We start from the raw sequence: 17,213 nt of genomic DNA on the forward strand, positions 1-17,213 counted from the left end.
CCGATCGCCCCATAGTAAACAACCCCCTTGCATTGTCAACTCGTCCCGTTTTCCCGCGAATGGCTTAAATTCCCCGCTCCCAATCCTTTCCGGCCACCCCCTCATAACCCAACTTGCGACTGTCCGGATCACGTGGTCTTTGGTTGAGGCTCTCGCAACCTCGGCTGATGTGATGGGCCCAGAGTCCAAAACGTCTATCAGCAGGATGGGGATGCCGGGTGTGGGGTCTTCTAAACTGTCGGGTAGTGGGCATCGGCTGAGTGCGTCCGCGTTGCCCATGTCCGCCCCTGGTCGGTGTACCAGGCGATAAGAGTATGCTGCGAGGAAAATGGCCCAGCATGTCATCCTGGGCGAAAGTGCTGCCGGGGTTGGTCGATCTCCCGCGAGGAGACCCAGGAGCGGTCGATGATCTGTGATCAATTCAAAGTCTCTCCCGAACAAGTACTCGTGGAATTTCTTTACTCCCGAAACGGCGGCTAGGGCCTCTTTGTCGAGCTGGCTGTAATTTCGCTCGGCACTTGATAGGGTTCGGGAGTAGTATGCGATGGGCGCCTCTAGGCCATTCGGGAGTCTGTGGCTCAGGACGGCTCCCACCCCGAACGGGGACGCATCACATGCTAGGACAAGGGGAAGCGTTGCGTTGTACTGTATCAGAAAACTATCGGCTGACAGCAGTTTTTTAATGCCGGCAAATGCCCTGTCTTCAGCCTTCCCCCATTTCCAAATGGCTTTTTTGGTTAACAGTCTATGTAGGGGTTCTGCCACTGTTGCCTTGTCTTTTAGGAAGATGGCGTAAAAGTTTAATAGCCCTAGGAAGGCCTGTAGCTCTGCCTTGTCTTTGGGGGTGGGTGCTTCTCGGATTGCCCTGATCTTGCTTTCTGTGGGGTGGATGCCGGTGCCATCAACCCTGTACCCAAGGAATTCGACTGAGGGGACTGCGATCATGCATTTGTTGCGTTTTACTCTGAGTCCTGCGTCCCTGAATTTCCTTAACACCTCCCTCAGCCGTTCTCTTAGCTGGTGCTCATTGTCGGCGGTAATGAGCACGTCATCGAAATAGGGCACCACCCCGGGGATCCCCTGTAGTAGCCGCTCCATGGTACTTTGGAACAGTCCGGGGGCCACGCTTACTCCGAATTGCAGGCGGGTGCACTTGAAGGCCTCTCTGTGGGTTACGATAGTCTGTGCTTCTGCGGTAGCGCCATCTACTGGCAGCTGCTGGTACGCCTGCGCAAGATCGAGTTTTGCAAAAATCTTGCCAGGGCCCAGGGAATGCAATAGGTGGTGAACGACGGGCACTGGATAGGCGCTCTGCTGCAGGGCCTTATTAATCGTGCATTTATAATCGGCGCATATGCGCACTGACCCGTCCGGCTTGACCGGTGTAACAATTGGGGTCTCCCATTTGGCGTGGTCAACTGGAACGAGCACCCCTTGTTTGATTAATTTGTCCAGTTCAATGTCTATTTTGGGCTTCAGGGCAAATGGTACCCGCCTTGGCTTTAAACGGATGGGTGCAATGTTGGGGTCTAGATTAAACGAAATCGGGGTCCCCACATACTTGCCAAGCCTTTCGTCGAACACGTCCTGGAATTCCTGCATCAGGTCTTCCTTCAGGGTGCTTCGAACGTTCCTTACTCCGGTGAATCCCATGCCTAGGGCCCTGAACCAGTCCATGCCCAGGAGGCTGGGGAGGTTGTCGCTGACGATGGTGAGGGGCAGTTTCTCGGTAAACTCCCCGTACTGGACTTGGAACTCGCCTCTGCCTTCGACGGGTATGTGGTTCCCTTGGTAGTCCTTCAGTCTGCGTTGCTGCGGCTGGAGCTGTCGCTTGTGTACGCTGGGGATGGCTTTCTTCAGGTTCTCCCAAGACATGATGGATATTGGTGATCCCGTGTCTATCTCCATCTGGCACTCCCGTCCCTCGATCTCGACCGTGGTGTAGGTCTTTTCTCCGGGCGTGGTGCAGGTCTGTGCGATGCGTATGGTGTAGGCCCCAGCGTCTTCGAATTTCGCGCCCTTCCGGTTTCCGCCATCCCTGTTGGGCCTTCGGTGTGGCGCCGTCTCGGATTGGGCAGATTGGCCACGTGGTCTGTAGCTCTGGTGTGCCTTCGATCTGCAGACCCTCGCGATGTGGCCCCTCTTTTCGCAGGCACGGCAAACGGCGTCCCTGAACTTACAGTTTTGTCGTGAGTGGGACCCTCCGCAGCTGGCGCATCCGTCTCTGGGCTCCCTCCGGGCTGTGCGGGACTGCTCGGTGCGGTAGACCTCCTCCTCAGACTCCCCCTCGCTCGCAGTGCTCACGGCCTCCCGATGCACTGGCGCCGTTTTCTGCGTTGTCTTGGTTAGGTGGGAGCTCTTTAATCTCTCGGCGGCCTTTACTGACGACTCTTGCGCTCTGGCTTCGTCTAGCGCGATGAGTAGGGTCAGGTTTGACCTCGCAAGCAGCCTTCTCTGGAGCCGGCCATCTCTCACTCCGCAAATTAGTTGCTCTAGGAGCATCTCATCGAGGTCTCGGTACTCACATTGGGTTGCGGCCTTACGCAGGGCAGCGACGTACTCGCTGATCGATTCGCCCTCCTGCTGTAGCCGTTGCCGGAATTCATAGCGTTGGACGTACTTCGATGGCGTTGGTGCATAGTGGTCTTTCAGCAGAGTCTGTAGCGTCGACCAGGAAATGTTGTGGACCGAATTCGGCTCTGACAATGCTTCGGCTGTGTCGAAGACCCTTGGCCCGCAGTGGCTCAGGAACAGGGCTTTCTTCCGAACGTCCGGTAGCCCTTGCATGTCGTTTGCCACCATGAAGCACTCGAACCGAGACATGTAGGATCCCCACTTCTCTTCCTTGGGGTCGAAAGGCGCTGGCGGGGTGTAGGCAGACATCGTTTCGGGGATTCTCCTGTGCTCCGCTCGCTCGCCTGGCTGGATTCGGTTGCGGTCTCTGGTCCCTTCTCTGAACGTGGCTTCAGCTCTTTCTCTCGAGTGTGGCTTCAGCTCTCCTCTGCTTCTGGCCTCAAAATCCCATCCTCGTCGCCAATGTTATGTTGGGTGAATGAGGACGCAGCAAGCCAGAGTAGTTAGTGACAACAGCTCTTTATTATATGGTGAGAATCCAGCAACTGACCAGGGGAGCCAGCTCCCTTTATATACCTTGCAGCTGTGGTGGTCAGCCAATCAGCTGAGGGTCAGTTAGTTCAAACTTCCCGCCAAACAAACCTATTTACATAACAAAAACCACTGTTATTTTATCAAACTTTTTAAATGAAGCGAAGTCCATCAGCTCTTCATGGAGTCTTCCATCAGCATAGGGAGTTCTCGGTCCTTTCTCTGCTTCCTCGGAAACAAGGCAGTGACTCAGCTCTTTTGCTCCTTTGAAGTGACTTCAGCTTTTTCTCTCTCTCTGTCTGCGTGAGCGTGTTTCAGTCTCTCAGTGTGTGTTGCGGGCTAGGAAAGCCCTCCCTTATATACTTCAAGAATGTCCGTTGGAAAAGCCCGGGAAAACTTGAAATCAGTTACTGTGGCATGATTGGTCAGTTCAAGTTTACAAGTTGATAACCAATCAATGGTCACAGCTAATCCTGAGAGGACTTATCTCTCACATTAAATTACATCAAATTAGCTTACTCTAGGATCTACATCTTAGATCAAATCTTGCGTGAAGGGGATTTATCAACTTGACTGTATTAATAATAACATAGAAAAATTGATGTCCAATAGCAAAAAGTTATCCCTAACCTTCAATCCCTGGCCTATTAATTAAAGTATATAAAGCAGTGGTGAAATCTAAAATTTGTTACTACCGGTTCTGTGGGTATGGCTTGGAGGGGAGGGGCTAATTTTTTTTTAACTTTTTTTTTCTACAACCTCTTTGGCGTAAAAAAATGCTTTCAAAATGCTCTGACGATCCCAGCTGAGTTACCTGATCGGCAGAGGCTTTTTAAAAAAACCTCTGCCAATCAGGCAACTCAGCTTGGATCATCAGAGGCATTTAAAAGAAACCCACCATATTTTTATCCAAAAAGCCTTGACTTTCTTACAATTCCATGTTGGAGATGTGATAGTTTAGATGCTACATATTATCATGTTTGGTGGAATCATTCTTAATGTATATGTATATCATAGGTCTTTAAAGGTAAATTAATAAATACATAAGTCATATCTTTTGCTTACCTATGTAACCTTTCCTTACCTCGTTATATTTTCTACCATCCACAGTACATCTTCTCTTTCTATTTCATTTAACTATTTCTTGTACTCAGTCTGGTCTCTTTCATTTTTTATTTCATCTTCCTCTTCTCTAACCACCCGTACCACTTGTCCCACACGCTATAATAGTCAGAATCTTCTCTATCATTAATTTCTAGCGTTAATTTATTCATCTCGGCACATTCCATTATTTTGCCAATTACTTGTTCCTTAGTTGGTATTTTTTTCTCTTTCCATTGTTGAGCGAAGGCGATTCTTGCTGCTGTTGTTATATGCACTGCCAAATATTTCTTCTTTTTTGCCATTTCCGTCTTGAGAATTCCCAGGAGGAATATTTTAGGATCTAATTCAAAGGTTTCACCTATTATTGCTGAAAGCCAATTGCCAATCATCTTCCAATATTTTTTTGCTTGAGAGCAGGTCCACCAGCAATGGTAAAAAGTACCTTGCTAGTGTCCGCACTTCCAGCACTTTGGATTTAAATTGGGATAAATCTTGGCAATCCTAGCTGGTGCTAGGTGCCACCTATAGATCATCTTGTACTGGTTCTCCTTGTAGGTAGTTGCCTTAGTAAGTCTTATATTGTTATTCCATATTTGATCCCATTCTTCCAAATTTATATTTTTCCCAATATTTTTGGCCCATGCTAACATTGGATCTTTAACCACTTCTTCCATCAGGTCATATTCTACTAAATAGAATAAAATAGAATACTAAAAGGTTTTTTTCTTTTAAAAGCCTTTGACGATCCCAGCTGAGCCACATGATCATCAGAGGCTTTGTTTTTTTACTTTTAAAAGCATTTTTTGGTCGAAGAGGTTGTAGAAAAAATGCTATTAAAAGTAAAAAAAAATCCTCTGATGATTGTGTGGCTCAGTTAGGCATCGGGGGGGGGGGGCAGGGATTTTTGCTACCGGTTCTCCGAACCACTCACCTCCATCACTACCGGATTGGGCAATTCGGTCTGAACCGGGAGCATTTCACCCCTGATATAAAGGTTCCCCCTATGCTCTTGTATGGAGCAGAAGTTTGGGATTTCTACTCAACCACAGTACTAGAACAAACACAGTCCCAGCACCTGAGCTGTATTGTGGGTGTAGATCTAAGGACATCTGCTGCAGCAGTTAGAGCTGGATTGGGAATATATACAATTCATCCACTATCCAAAATCAAAGCATATAACCACTGGCACAAAGTCAATGAAATGAAATGGAGTTATGCTTACTAGAGCAGATAAACTCACAATCACAAACCTCTTCGATCACTAAACTGATTAATTTTGGAAGTAGCTGTGGCCTTCCTGTCTCTTGCGTAAAAGGAGAACAATTCAAAAAAACAGCTGCCCAAAGAATTAAGGATGTAGAAGCACAAAATGACATGGCTATTCTTAGTAAGGTGGGTAAGTTGAAATGGCTGAGCAAATACAAACCTACTTTTCAACTAGACAACTATTTAAAGTTACAACTGCCAAAACATCTTAGGGAGAGATTTACGTGAGTGAGATTCAAACAGCTGGACACAATGGTCAGATATGGGAGATTCCACTCTAGACCTTATAATGGACGTCTCTGCATTTGCAGAGTGGCAGAGGCAGAAGACCTGGCTCACATCCTATTTGATTGCTGCCCGCAGAAGAGGGTGAGAGGCAGGTACCTTGGTCCATAGACCAAACGAAGGACCCATTGGGAATCCCATATCAAAGCGACTCACCTTATCTGTAGCCAGAATTTGAAAACAACATTTAATACAGCTCAGTACTTGAGCAAAATGGCTCGGTTGAGATCGGCATTTGTGGGGCTGATTGGGGTAGGCTGAAGGGGTGATATTGAAATATAATTTTATCATATTTTATTTATCCATATATTATTGTATTTTATTCCAATCTCATTTTGAATTACATTTTATTCAAATTCCATTTTAAATTGTTTTTATTGGATTTTAGTAATAATGTGTGTTTGGAAATCTGCACTTTGATTTGGCCCATGGACTAATCAATCAAGTAAACAAACATAACCTTCAGGTGTTGTTGGAAAAATTTAAAAATATTAAAAAATATTTGAGTATCATTTTGAAGACAGTTTTTATCCACTTAGTTATCATACCATCCGCCCCTCAGTTTTCTAATCACATCACACAATTGTTTGTGAGTCCATTACTGAAATCCAGTGATATCACCAGAGTTCCCATAATCTATTTAGGAAGTGCAATGATGGGTGAGAATGACTTTTGGGATGAGGGGAAGAGAGGCTGCCTAGGGAAGGATCAGAGAAGAGGGGAGAATCCAGGGGTGAAATTCACTCACCTTCCCTACCGGTTCGCAAATGTGTGTGCACTACCACAGAGCCCCCATCAGAGCCTCCCCCAGACTCTAGGACTGGCCCATGTCCCTCCCCAACCTCCTCACTGTCCGAATCTGCTGCCAGCTCCACTGGCTACTGGTGGGACCCAACAGCTATACGGATTCTTCCTTCGACTTCTGTCAATCCTGTCTCCAGGCGCAGAAGTGCATTTGAGACACAACGTGGCACCTGGAGAATTGATCTGGTGAATTTGGACTGAACTAGTTCTAATGATGTAAAACATGAAGCTGACGATCCGAGCAACGTCCCATAAAGGAGCTGTGCTAGCGAATTGGGCACAAAAAGCTTAAGAGCAGCAGGGACATAGTAGCCTCCCTTTGTGCGGAAACAATTAAGAATGGTGCTGGCTGATCTTTGGCCCAGGGCAGCTGCATGTTTCTTGAACCCTTGGCCTGAATGGCCACCCCCAGGGATTTGAAGGGGCTTCCCTGCTCTATTTTGTGGCCATTTAGATACCATGAATCAAGTTTTGCCCTTTTTGATCTTTGTTTTCTCATCATTTATGCCCAGTTGATTGTAATTACAGTGCTGGAGAAGGGCTCGCAAGGCTCTTTTAAGGCCTACTGGTGTCCTGGAGAGGATCACAGGGGCATCTGCATAGAGCAGGAGGGCAATGCTTCAGTCACCTAATTTTTTGGAGGGGTGATTTGGTTTGTTTAGCCATTTTACCATGCCAATTGTGTAAAAGTTGAAAAGCAGGGGGGCCAAAATGCCCCCGTTTAACCCCCTTTTGAGTTTTAACTGACTTTGAGAGGGACCCCTGCATATCACACCTCACCTTGAGGGATGTTTTAGTATGTAGGGCAGGTAATAGATGAAGAAGCCTGTGGTCAATTGAGGCAGCTTCCAGCTTCTCCCATAGCTTAGTCCTGGGAACCGTATCAAAGGCTGCCTTGAGATCTATAAAGCAGGCGTAGAATGATGCAGGTCTATTTGATGTGTATTTTTCCATCAGTTGATGAAGAACTAAGCACTGATCGGTAGTGCCTCTCCCCTCTCTAAACCTGGCTCCCTCTTCAGCGATCAAATTCTCCAGAGCCAGCCACTCTCCATCTGGAGGTGTTTTCCATCAGGATGACCAGGGAGAAGATTAGCCTGACAACTTTCTTCTTGATCAACTTTCTGGGAATCAACCTCTTGTTTTCAAAGAGTTTATGAATCATCTTTTTTTTCCCTCTGTTCATTTTATTTGTCATCTGCTCTAGAAGGTTCCCTATAATTGATCAATTGTGTCAATGATATTTTCTCTATGCTTTGTCAGTATATGATGGACAAATTTTTCTCAAACTTTCTCATTCACTTATGAAGATAATGGCAGTATTTGTAACCTATTTAACCATATTTGGAGATTAGACAATTGGTTGGAAGAAAGATTCAATGTGGGATAAGAAACAAAGTTCTCTGTTTTTCAAATTCCTGGATGTTCCCATTCTAGTTTCATCCCTTTCTGGAGAAGAACGAATTTTGGAATATTTCTGATAGCAAACTGTACTTGGACCAAAATGGAGAAATAAAAGCAGATCTGGGCATCGGAATCTTCTTGGTTCTCCCCAAGGGGGATGTCAAGGAAGAGTTTCTGGTGTATTCTCAAAGACAGAGACTTTTTATCAAAAAAGGTGCTCTTTCACGGCTAAAGTTGCTCAATAAGGTGGGAGAATTTTGGTGTCTTTTCTTGTTTTCCAAAGCCTGAGGTCCCATTTCAAGTGGGCAAAGCAGGGGTGAAATGCTACCGGTTTGCTCTGGTTTGGGCAAACTGGTAGTAAAAATACTTTTAAAAGATAAAAAAAGGTTCCAACGATCGCGCAGCACAGCTGTAATCATCGGAACCTTTTTTTTTTTTACTTTTTAAAGCATTTTTTTACTACCTATTCGCTGGAACCGGTAGTAAAAAAATGCTTTAAAAAAGTAAAAAAAAAAAGTTGGCCAAGCCCACCCAGTCACATGACCCCACCAAGCCACGCCCACCAAGCCACGCCCACACAACCAGTAACAACAAATTTTCCATTTCACCACTGGGGCAAAGCCTGGAGTCTCCAGGGTGGTTGGCCTCCCATGGCAGGTGGTCTCATCTCATGGAAGCTCTTCAAGAGACGGGACCTAAGTGGAGTGGCTGTGCCATGTTCTATGGAAATCTTTCAAAATCTTACTGGTCAGAGGTTTCTTTCTCCATCACAGGTTTTACTCTACATTAAAATATCTAATGGAATAAAAGCTTCCTAAGTCTTTTACAGTAAACTTTATTATCAGTTTTAATAAGAATATATCATCATATTTTTTAAAAAATCAACTCCATCTCTGTAGACTTTTATTAAATAGAAAAGTCCTTTATTGTAATGTTAAATTCCGAAAGCAAAAGGAACTAAATGAAGAATCTGCCAGTTGTTTTACCTCCTGCATCTGTTTAGGAGTAGTCAGAGGTTTCATATTTACCCCAATGAAGACCAGAGGCTACTTGTCTCCATCCATTTTTACCTCCATTTTCCATGGACGGAGAGTCCTAACATCTTTTCTTTGGCATTCCTTGTTTTTCTGCTCAGTCCCTGCCGCAGTCCAAATGTGTGGAAAGTTGTCATCCTGGATTTGTCAAGAGGGCTCGAGAAGGAGACCCAGTTTGCTGCTATGACTGCATTCCTTGTCCAGAGGGGACCTTCTCCACTCAGGAAGGTGGGTCACACTGAGGAAAATGGGAGGCTTTCTGGAACTGGATCCAAATTAAAAAACAGATTGAAGCTCACCTGGTTTTTTATTTTTAACCTGCACAATTTCTTATCTAAACGGAAGTAAATCAAAAAGACTTGGAAGGAGGGGCTGGGAAAGAGATGGGAGGAGGGAGTGGCAGACTGGGCAAGCTTTACTAACAGCAATTAGTAAAGTTCACCTTTCTAGGAACATCTGAGATCTTTGAAACTAGATGAATTGTTATACGTCCACATTCTGAAAGGCCTTCAGAAGTTGTGGGAGCTTCATCACTGGAGGTTTCAAGAAGAGACTGGACTGCCATTTGTCAGAAATTGTGTAGGGTCTCTGCTTAGGCAGGGAGGAGTGGACTAGATGACCTACAAGGTCCCCTCCAACTCTGTTGATCTGTAATCTGTATATTGGCCTCCCCTTGAGGATCACTGAGAAGGTGTCACTGGTCCATAATCTGGTGCTGCGGATAGTTATGGGGGGAACTCATTAGACAAATAGTCTGCCAGTCATGTAGATCTGTTCCACTGGTTAATTGTTCTCACTGTTAGGAAATTTCTCCTGAATTCCAGGTCGCTTCCAGATGTTACAAGATACAGTTCCCCTTTTTCCACCAGATGCGTCCCAAAGAAGGATTCCCGTACCCAGCAATTCTCCAACTGCTCCTCCATTTGAGATGGACCTTGATTGGCCTCTTTGCTTCAGACACAGAAGAGGGAGAGAATTTCAATAGGACTTTCCTTCCTGTGCTTGACAGGAATGGAATTTGTCTTGATATATCACAACAATTTTCACCATCTGAACATACAGCCCCCCTCAGGGATGCCCTCTCTAAGTGGAGACAAGTCAATGTCTTTGTTCTCCTCATAGAACATGTTTCCCCTTGGACCAGAATTCTTCCTTTCCATTTAACACTTAGGTGTTTGCCAAGACCCATTGAAGGGAGAGTCCGGATCCTCACAAATTTTAAAGACTATACAATAAACAAGCACAGTCTTCTCAAATCCATCCATAGTATTTGGAAGTTTGGTTATCTGTCAAAAAAAAGGCCAAAAAAGGAACCCCATTTCTTTGTAGAACCCTTGTCTCCATCAATTTCTACCTCCATTTTCCATAGATGGAAAGTCTTAACATCTTTTCTTTGGCATTCCCTTTTTTCTGTTTAGTCCCTGCCTGAGTCTAAATGGAGGAAAATTGTCATTGTGTCGGTTTGCTGCTAGGACTGCGTTCCTTGTCTGGAGGGGACCATCTCCACTCTGGAGGGGTTGCGAGGAGATGGGAGGAGGGGGTGGCAGACTGGGCAAGCTATACTAATAGCAGATGAAATATCTCTCCTGCTTTTTAGTTTGGACTTAGGAACATCTGAATTCTTTGAAACTTGATGAATTGTTTCAGGTCCACCTTCTGAAAGACCTTTCAATCCACTGTATATTGGATCCTCCCCTTGAGGATCACTGAGAAGGTGTCACTTCTATGTGGTTCTATGGATAGTTATTGGGTGGAACTCATTACACAAATAGTCTGCCAGTCATGTGCATCAATTAATCAGAACAGAGCTCGAAAGGAGCTTGAAGGTCTTTTGGTCCTACCCCCTGATCAAGCAGGAGACCTTATGCCATTTCAAAGGAGTGACTGTTTAATGAAATCGTTAAGAAATACTTCTTGGAAAATGCCTGAGGTATCAGCTGTTATCCAAAGAAGGTATTTTCAGTAAGATAAAAGAACAGAATATTAAAGAAATATTGCTTTTTTTGCTTTCTCAGATACTGAAAAATGCACCAAGTGCCCAGATTATAAATACCCAAATAAGGACCGAGTTCAGTGTTTCCTCAAAGCTATAACCTTCCTGTCTTATGAAGAACATCTGGGCATCATCCTGGTCTCTTTTGCTCTACTCTTCTTCCTAACCACAGGCCTTGTTTTAATCATCTTTATTAGATATCGAGAAACTCCCCTTGTCAAAGCCAACAACCGGGACCTCTCCTACATCCTCCTGGTCTCCCTCCTGCTTTGCTTCTTGTCTCCTTCTCTCTTTATTGGTCAACCAAGGAAAGCCACCTGCCTTCTCCGACAAACGGTTTTCAGCATCATCTTCTCAGTGGCCATTTCTTCTCTCTTGGCCAAAACCATCACGGTGGTGCTGGCCTTCCTGGCCACAAAACCAGGAAACCGAGTGAAGAGATGGTTGGGGAAGAGCTTGGCCAACTCCATTATCCTTTCTTGTTCTGCTGTCCAAATTATCATCTGCTCCATCTGGCTGGGAGTTTCTCCCCCCTTCCCAGACTCTGACCTCCACTCCCAGCCTGGAGAGATCATCCTGCAATGCAATGAAGGGGCCGTTGTCATGTTCTACGTCACCCTCAGCTACATGGGCTTCCTGGCTGCCATCTGCTTCACGGTGGCTTTCCTGGCCAGGAACCTGCCTGGGGCCTTCAACGAAGCCAAGCTGATCACCTTCAGCATGCTGGTCTTCTGCAGTGTCTGGGTGACTTTTGTGCCCACCTACCTGAGCACCAAAGGGAAATCCATGGTGGCTGTGCAGGTCTTCTCCATCCTGGCCTCCAGTGCTGGTCTGCTGGGCTGCATCTTCATCCCCAAGTGCTACATTATCCTTCTGAGGCCAGACCTCAACACAAAGGAGCAGCTCATAGACAGAACAAATGTAAAAATATGAGATATAACACCATTGTGATATTGGAAGAATTATTAAAGTTTCTTTTATTTGAAAGGAGATATTCTTTCCATTTAGATAGTATGCAGGAAAAGAAAATCATATATCTATGTTTCAAAATGGGAAATTGTTGAATGACTGGAATTCTTCTAGCTTTCTTCCCTTTCAGCTCAATAAAGAGAACTCTGTAAAAGTCATTCAGAGAAATTTGCTGTTCAGAAACAGCTTCTGAATGTGACACCTTATAAAAAATAATTTGGGCCCTTGTTCCTACAGCTAAAAGTGTGTGTGAGAGAGAGTGAGCAGGAAAAGAGGCCAGGAGGAAGCTGTGAGAACCAAACACCAGCCTAGTTGCCTGATCCTCTCCGTGAGAATGCCAGAATTATGTGAAATGCCATGTTTGACCGGCTCTCAGCTGGGGAGGGAAATCTTCATCCCTCTTATATAATTCTTTGTTGAGTTGCTGATTAAAACCTCCTTTGCAGAAAGTGTTCAGCAGAACAGCTGTCTGGGATTTCAGTTTGGGATTGGTTTGGGGTTTTTTTTTTGTGTGTGCTTCACACCAAAATAATAAATAAATATTAAAGTGTATTAAGAAATTGCTACTGTATTTTTTTTCTTTCATCAACCATAGAATTATGTAAAGCCGCTGGGTGAGATCATCCGTGGTTTTGGGGTGAAGTACCACCAGTACGCTGATGACACCCAGCTGTACATCTCCACCCCGGACCACCCCAACGATGCCCTTGAAGTGATGTCCCGGTGTCTGGAGGCCGTGTGGATCTGGATGGGGAGGAACAGGCTCAGGCTCAACCCATCCAAGACCGAGTGGCTGTGGTTTCCGACGTCCCGATATAGTCAGTTGATGCCATCGCTGACTATTGGGTGCGAATCGCTGGCCCCCACGGAGAGGGCTCGCAACTTGGGTGTCCTCCTGGATTCACGGCTGTCTTTAGAAGAGCACTTGATGGCCGTGACCGGGAGGATTTTTCATCATGTTCGCCTGATTCGCCAGTTGCGTCCCTTTCTGGATCGGGACTCCCTACACACAGTCACTCATGCCCTCGTCACTTCCCGCCTGGACTACTGCAATGCTGTCTACATGGGGCTCCCCTTGAGGAGCACCCAGAGGCTTCAACTGGCGCAGAGTGCGGCCGCGCGGGTGGTTATGGGAGCAACATGGCGCTCCCGTGTGACACCTCTCCTGCGCGAGCTGCACTGGCTCCCGGTGGTCTTCCGGGCACGCTTCAAGGTTTTGGTCACCACCTTTAGAGCGCTCCATGGCTTAGGACCTGGTTATTTATGGGACCGCCTACTACCAAAAGCAGCCTCCCACCGGCCGGTACGCTCTCATAGAGAGGGGCTCCTCTGGGTGCCGTCAGCTAAACAATGTCAACTGGCGGCCCCCAGGAGGAGGGCCTTCTCTCTGGGGGCACCCACTATCTGGAACGATCTCCCCCCCAGAGATACGGAGGATCCCGGATCTACGCACTTTCCGCCGTGCTCTTAAGATTCTCCTATTCCAGCAAGCTGGCCTGGCCTAATTTTCTCCCCCTTTTTAAAATTCTTTTAAATCGAAATTTTAATCTGTTTTAAATTATTGGGATTTTTTAATTGTCTCAGGCTAAATTATTTAATCTGGTTTTAATTATGTCTTTTAACTTTTGTATTTATGTATTTTATTTTGTGCCTGTTCACCGCCCTGAGTCCTTCGGGAGTAGGGCGGTATATAAATCTAAAAAACCAACCAACCAAACAAACAAACAAAATAGCAGTTTTAGCAGAAATTATAATTTCTACCTAAAGCAATTTCTCTGCTCCTCTTCCAAGATTGTTTTATCTGTGAAGGGCTGGAAAAGATGTCCAGAGAAAGGGGACCTTGAGACTCTCCCCAGGAAGAGGTTGAGGGGATCCTGTCTAAAGGCAGCCGCATCATTGACCAGGTCACAAACCTTCAATGCTGCATAATATTCATCCAGGTCCAAGAAGGGGGTGAATGTGGTTGGGGGACTTCCAGGTTTCTAGGAAGAGGCACCCATGGAAGCTGTTCTGATCTCCAACCACACAAATTGCTGATCAATTGGGAATCAATTTTTATGTCTTATAATGGCTCCTAATTGCAAACAGGATCCCTTTGCAAATTCCATTCTAAGGAGATAAGAAAAGCTCTGATGGGTCAGACCAAGATCAGTCTAAGATTCACAGTGACCACACAAATCCCTCTGGTTCTCCCACAAGCAGAAGGCGGAGAGACTTATGGCTTTGCCCAACATGGAACAGGCATTTTTCCACAATTTCACTTTCCTCCATCAAACCACACAATATTGGAAACTTGGCCATCTCACACTCTAGAAATCCCCAATTCTGATATCCCACATCAATCTGAGAATATTTTTCCAAGTTTCACACCCCCAATCAAAAAGTACTAAGGCAGGACTGGAACAGAGGTGGGTTTCAGAAGGTTCTGACCGTTTCTGGAGAACTGGTACGGAAATTTTGAGTAGTTCGGGGAACCAGTAAATTGCACCTCTGACTGGTGCCACTCCCATTTATTCTCTCCCTCTGGAGTCCCAGCTGATCGGGAGGAAATGGGGATTTTGCAGTAACTTTCCCCTGATACGCCCACCAAGCAAAACCAACTCTGGTAGCATTTTTAAGTTAATTCTTGCTCTTTCCTTGCCACACATATTTCCACGTTATTTTCTTCAGCTCTTCAAAGTATTTTTTTCTCCAGTTTTATTGGTATAGTTTGAAAGAAAAATAATATTTTTGGTAATACATTCATTTTTATTAATGCTATTCTTCCCATTAGTGATAACTGCAAGTTTCTCCATTTCTCCAGGTCTGTTTCAATTTGTTTTTTCAGTTTATAATAATTGTCTTCCTTGAGCGTTGCACATCTTGATGTCAGATGGATGCCCAAATATTTCACTTTCTTCACAATTTGGACGTCCAGTTTCTCCGCCATCTCCTTCTTTTGATTTTCTCTCATATTTTTAACTAATATTTTTGTCTTATATTTGTTGATTTTCAGTCCTGCTACTTTCCCATATTCTTCTATTTGCTCTAATAGTTTTGGTGCTGTCTTTATTGGAGCTTCCATGATAAACACCAAATCATCTGCAAATGCTTGTAGTTTATATTCTTCTTTCTTGATTCTCATTCCTTTTATTTCCTTTTCCTGTCTCACTTTTCTATTTAAAACCTCTAATGTCAATATAAATAATAACGGAAATAAAGGGGATCCTTGTCTTGTTCCTTTTCTGATATCTATTTTCTTTGTCATTTCACCTTTGCCGCTTGGTCTCTCTATATAGTTTGGATCCTATTTATGAATCTGTCTCCAAAATCCATCATTTTCAACTGTTTTATCATAAATTGCCATAATTCACGTTATCAAACCCCTTTTGTGCATCTGAAAACAGCAGCGCTATTTGCTTCTCTGAGGGTAATTCATAATATTCTAATTCTGGGGAGCCAGGAGGGGATCTGAGGGGAGAAGCTCCGGCCTTGGGACTCAGGGGCTCAGCCGGCCTGAGGGGGAGACAGGGAGGCCCTGAGGAAACTCCGGGGCTTAAACCAAGATGGACTTTATTCAAGGAGCCAAAATAAGAGATTAAGTTCCACACACAGAACAGAATCTGAAAAGGGATGAAAAAAGCCACGAAGAGAATTCTAGCTACATCCAGTTTCCTCCTTTCCCTCTTTCTACTAGAGGTTCCCGCCACAAAATGGAGGACGATACACTTTAGCTGTCCCTCTCACTGCCTGTAGGGGGCAGTCTATACTCTGGCCTTTAAGCCACACCTGGCCTCCGCAGGCAGTGAGAGGGACAGCTAAAGCTGGAAAAGACCCCGCATCCTCCATTTTGTTGCCCAAGTCCCTTTTTGGAGAGGATTCTTTTGCCCTCCGTAAAGAGTGGAGGAGTTAGAATAATGGACAAATGGAGTCGAAAGAGACCTCAGAGGTCATCCATCCAACTCCCAGTGAAGGGTTTACTAGAGCGTCTTTCTCAGCCTTAGCAACCTGAAGAGGTGTGGACTTCAACTCCCAGAATTCCAGTCAGCACTCAGGGTCCTTCCTCCACTGGGTCCTTCCATGATTTAGTGGTCCCTCTCACTGCCTGTAGGGGGCAGCCTATACTCTGGTCTTTTAAGCCATACTTGGCCCCTGCAGGCAGCGAGGAGGACACCTAAAGCTGGCAAAGACCCCTGTGTTCCTTTAGGTACATTTTCACAAGGCCTTTTGGATACGAATAATATTTAATCTTTTGTGGTATTTCCCTCTCAGCTCCCCTTCATCATCTGGGCCTGGAGAGGAAAACCTGGACTCTCTGGAGCTTTATTTCCAGATCCAAGGGGCGACATTTCAATCTGGGCTCCATCCCCAGAGAAGGGGCAGAATCTGGGGCTCCCCGACCTCTCCAGGCGACCAACGGTTCCCCCCTCAGAAGGAGCCGCTGTGGCTGAAGGGAATTCGGGGCTTGAAGCCCCTTCAGGATTGGCTCATCCATGGATAAGCCCCGCCCCCAGGTGAAGGCTGCTGGCTGGTGGCTATTCAGAGCCTTGGCTTGTGACGTCAGAGGCTCCTCCTGAGCTCATTGGCTGGAGCTCACCATGGCAACCTCCAGCATCCTTGGGGAGTCTGGACCACATAATGGAGGCTCTGCTCAACATCCCTGGAAAGTGGCTGGATTGGATGGCAGCACTGGGGGCATCACAGGGCCTCCCTCGCCTGGGCTCCTCAGGGGGGAGAGACCCTCCCCTTTAAGGCAGAATTAAGGGGGGAGAGATGAGTGAAATGGGGTTCAACCAAACACGAGAGACGTGCTGATACCTGCCGTGTCTGCAGCCTCCATACCTGTCACCAAACTCCTCATCCACCATCTCGAAGGTCTTTGTCTCGGGAAAGGGGCTGGGGCTGGCTGGCTGGCTGGTGGTGAAGTGTGCTAGAAAAAATCTGCAAGTTTTAAGGCCCAAAAATTGGCTTCAGGCTGTCCCAGTTGGATGGAGATTGTGACCCCAAAGCTAGAGGTTGACCTGCTCAATGATTTGGGGAAATTAACCTAAACTGTGATTCTGTTGGCCAGATAATAGCTATTTCCCAAACACACTTGGCCTGGCAACTGAAGTATTCATTTATTTTCATTTTTTATTACTTAGGTTTTTATACCACCTTTATTATTTCTCTAAATAGCTCAAGGCAGTCAACGTATCTAAGATTCCTTCATTCCCACAAGAACAACCTTGTGAAGACAGAGAAAGGGAGGGGCTCCAGGTCACCCATCT

General features: G+C 45.8%; 1 protein-coding gene across 1 annotated transcript; it reads left to right on the plus strand.

Moving 5' to 3' along the window:
- Positions 1-8,618: 8,618 nt before the first annotated feature.
- Positions 8,619-11,883, plus strand: LOC139326252 (vomeronasal type-2 receptor 26-like; the record flags this gene model as incomplete). Its single annotated transcript, XM_070956408.1, has 2 exons — positions 8,619-8,715; positions 11,018-11,883. Coding segments are annotated over exons 1-2 (963 nt in total), but the record flags the coding sequence as incomplete, so codon positions are not given.
- Between the last annotated feature and the right edge of the window lie 5,330 nt (positions 11,884-17,213).

The sequence above is a fragment of the Pituophis catenifer genome, unplaced genomic scaffold (genome assembly GCF_029215685.1).
Source record: "Pituophis catenifer annectens isolate HBS135680 unplaced genomic scaffold, rPitCat1.0.hap2 SCAF_20, whole genome shotgun sequence".
Classification (NCBI taxonomy): Eukaryota; Metazoa; Chordata; class Lepidosauria; order Squamata; family Colubridae; genus Pituophis; species Pituophis catenifer.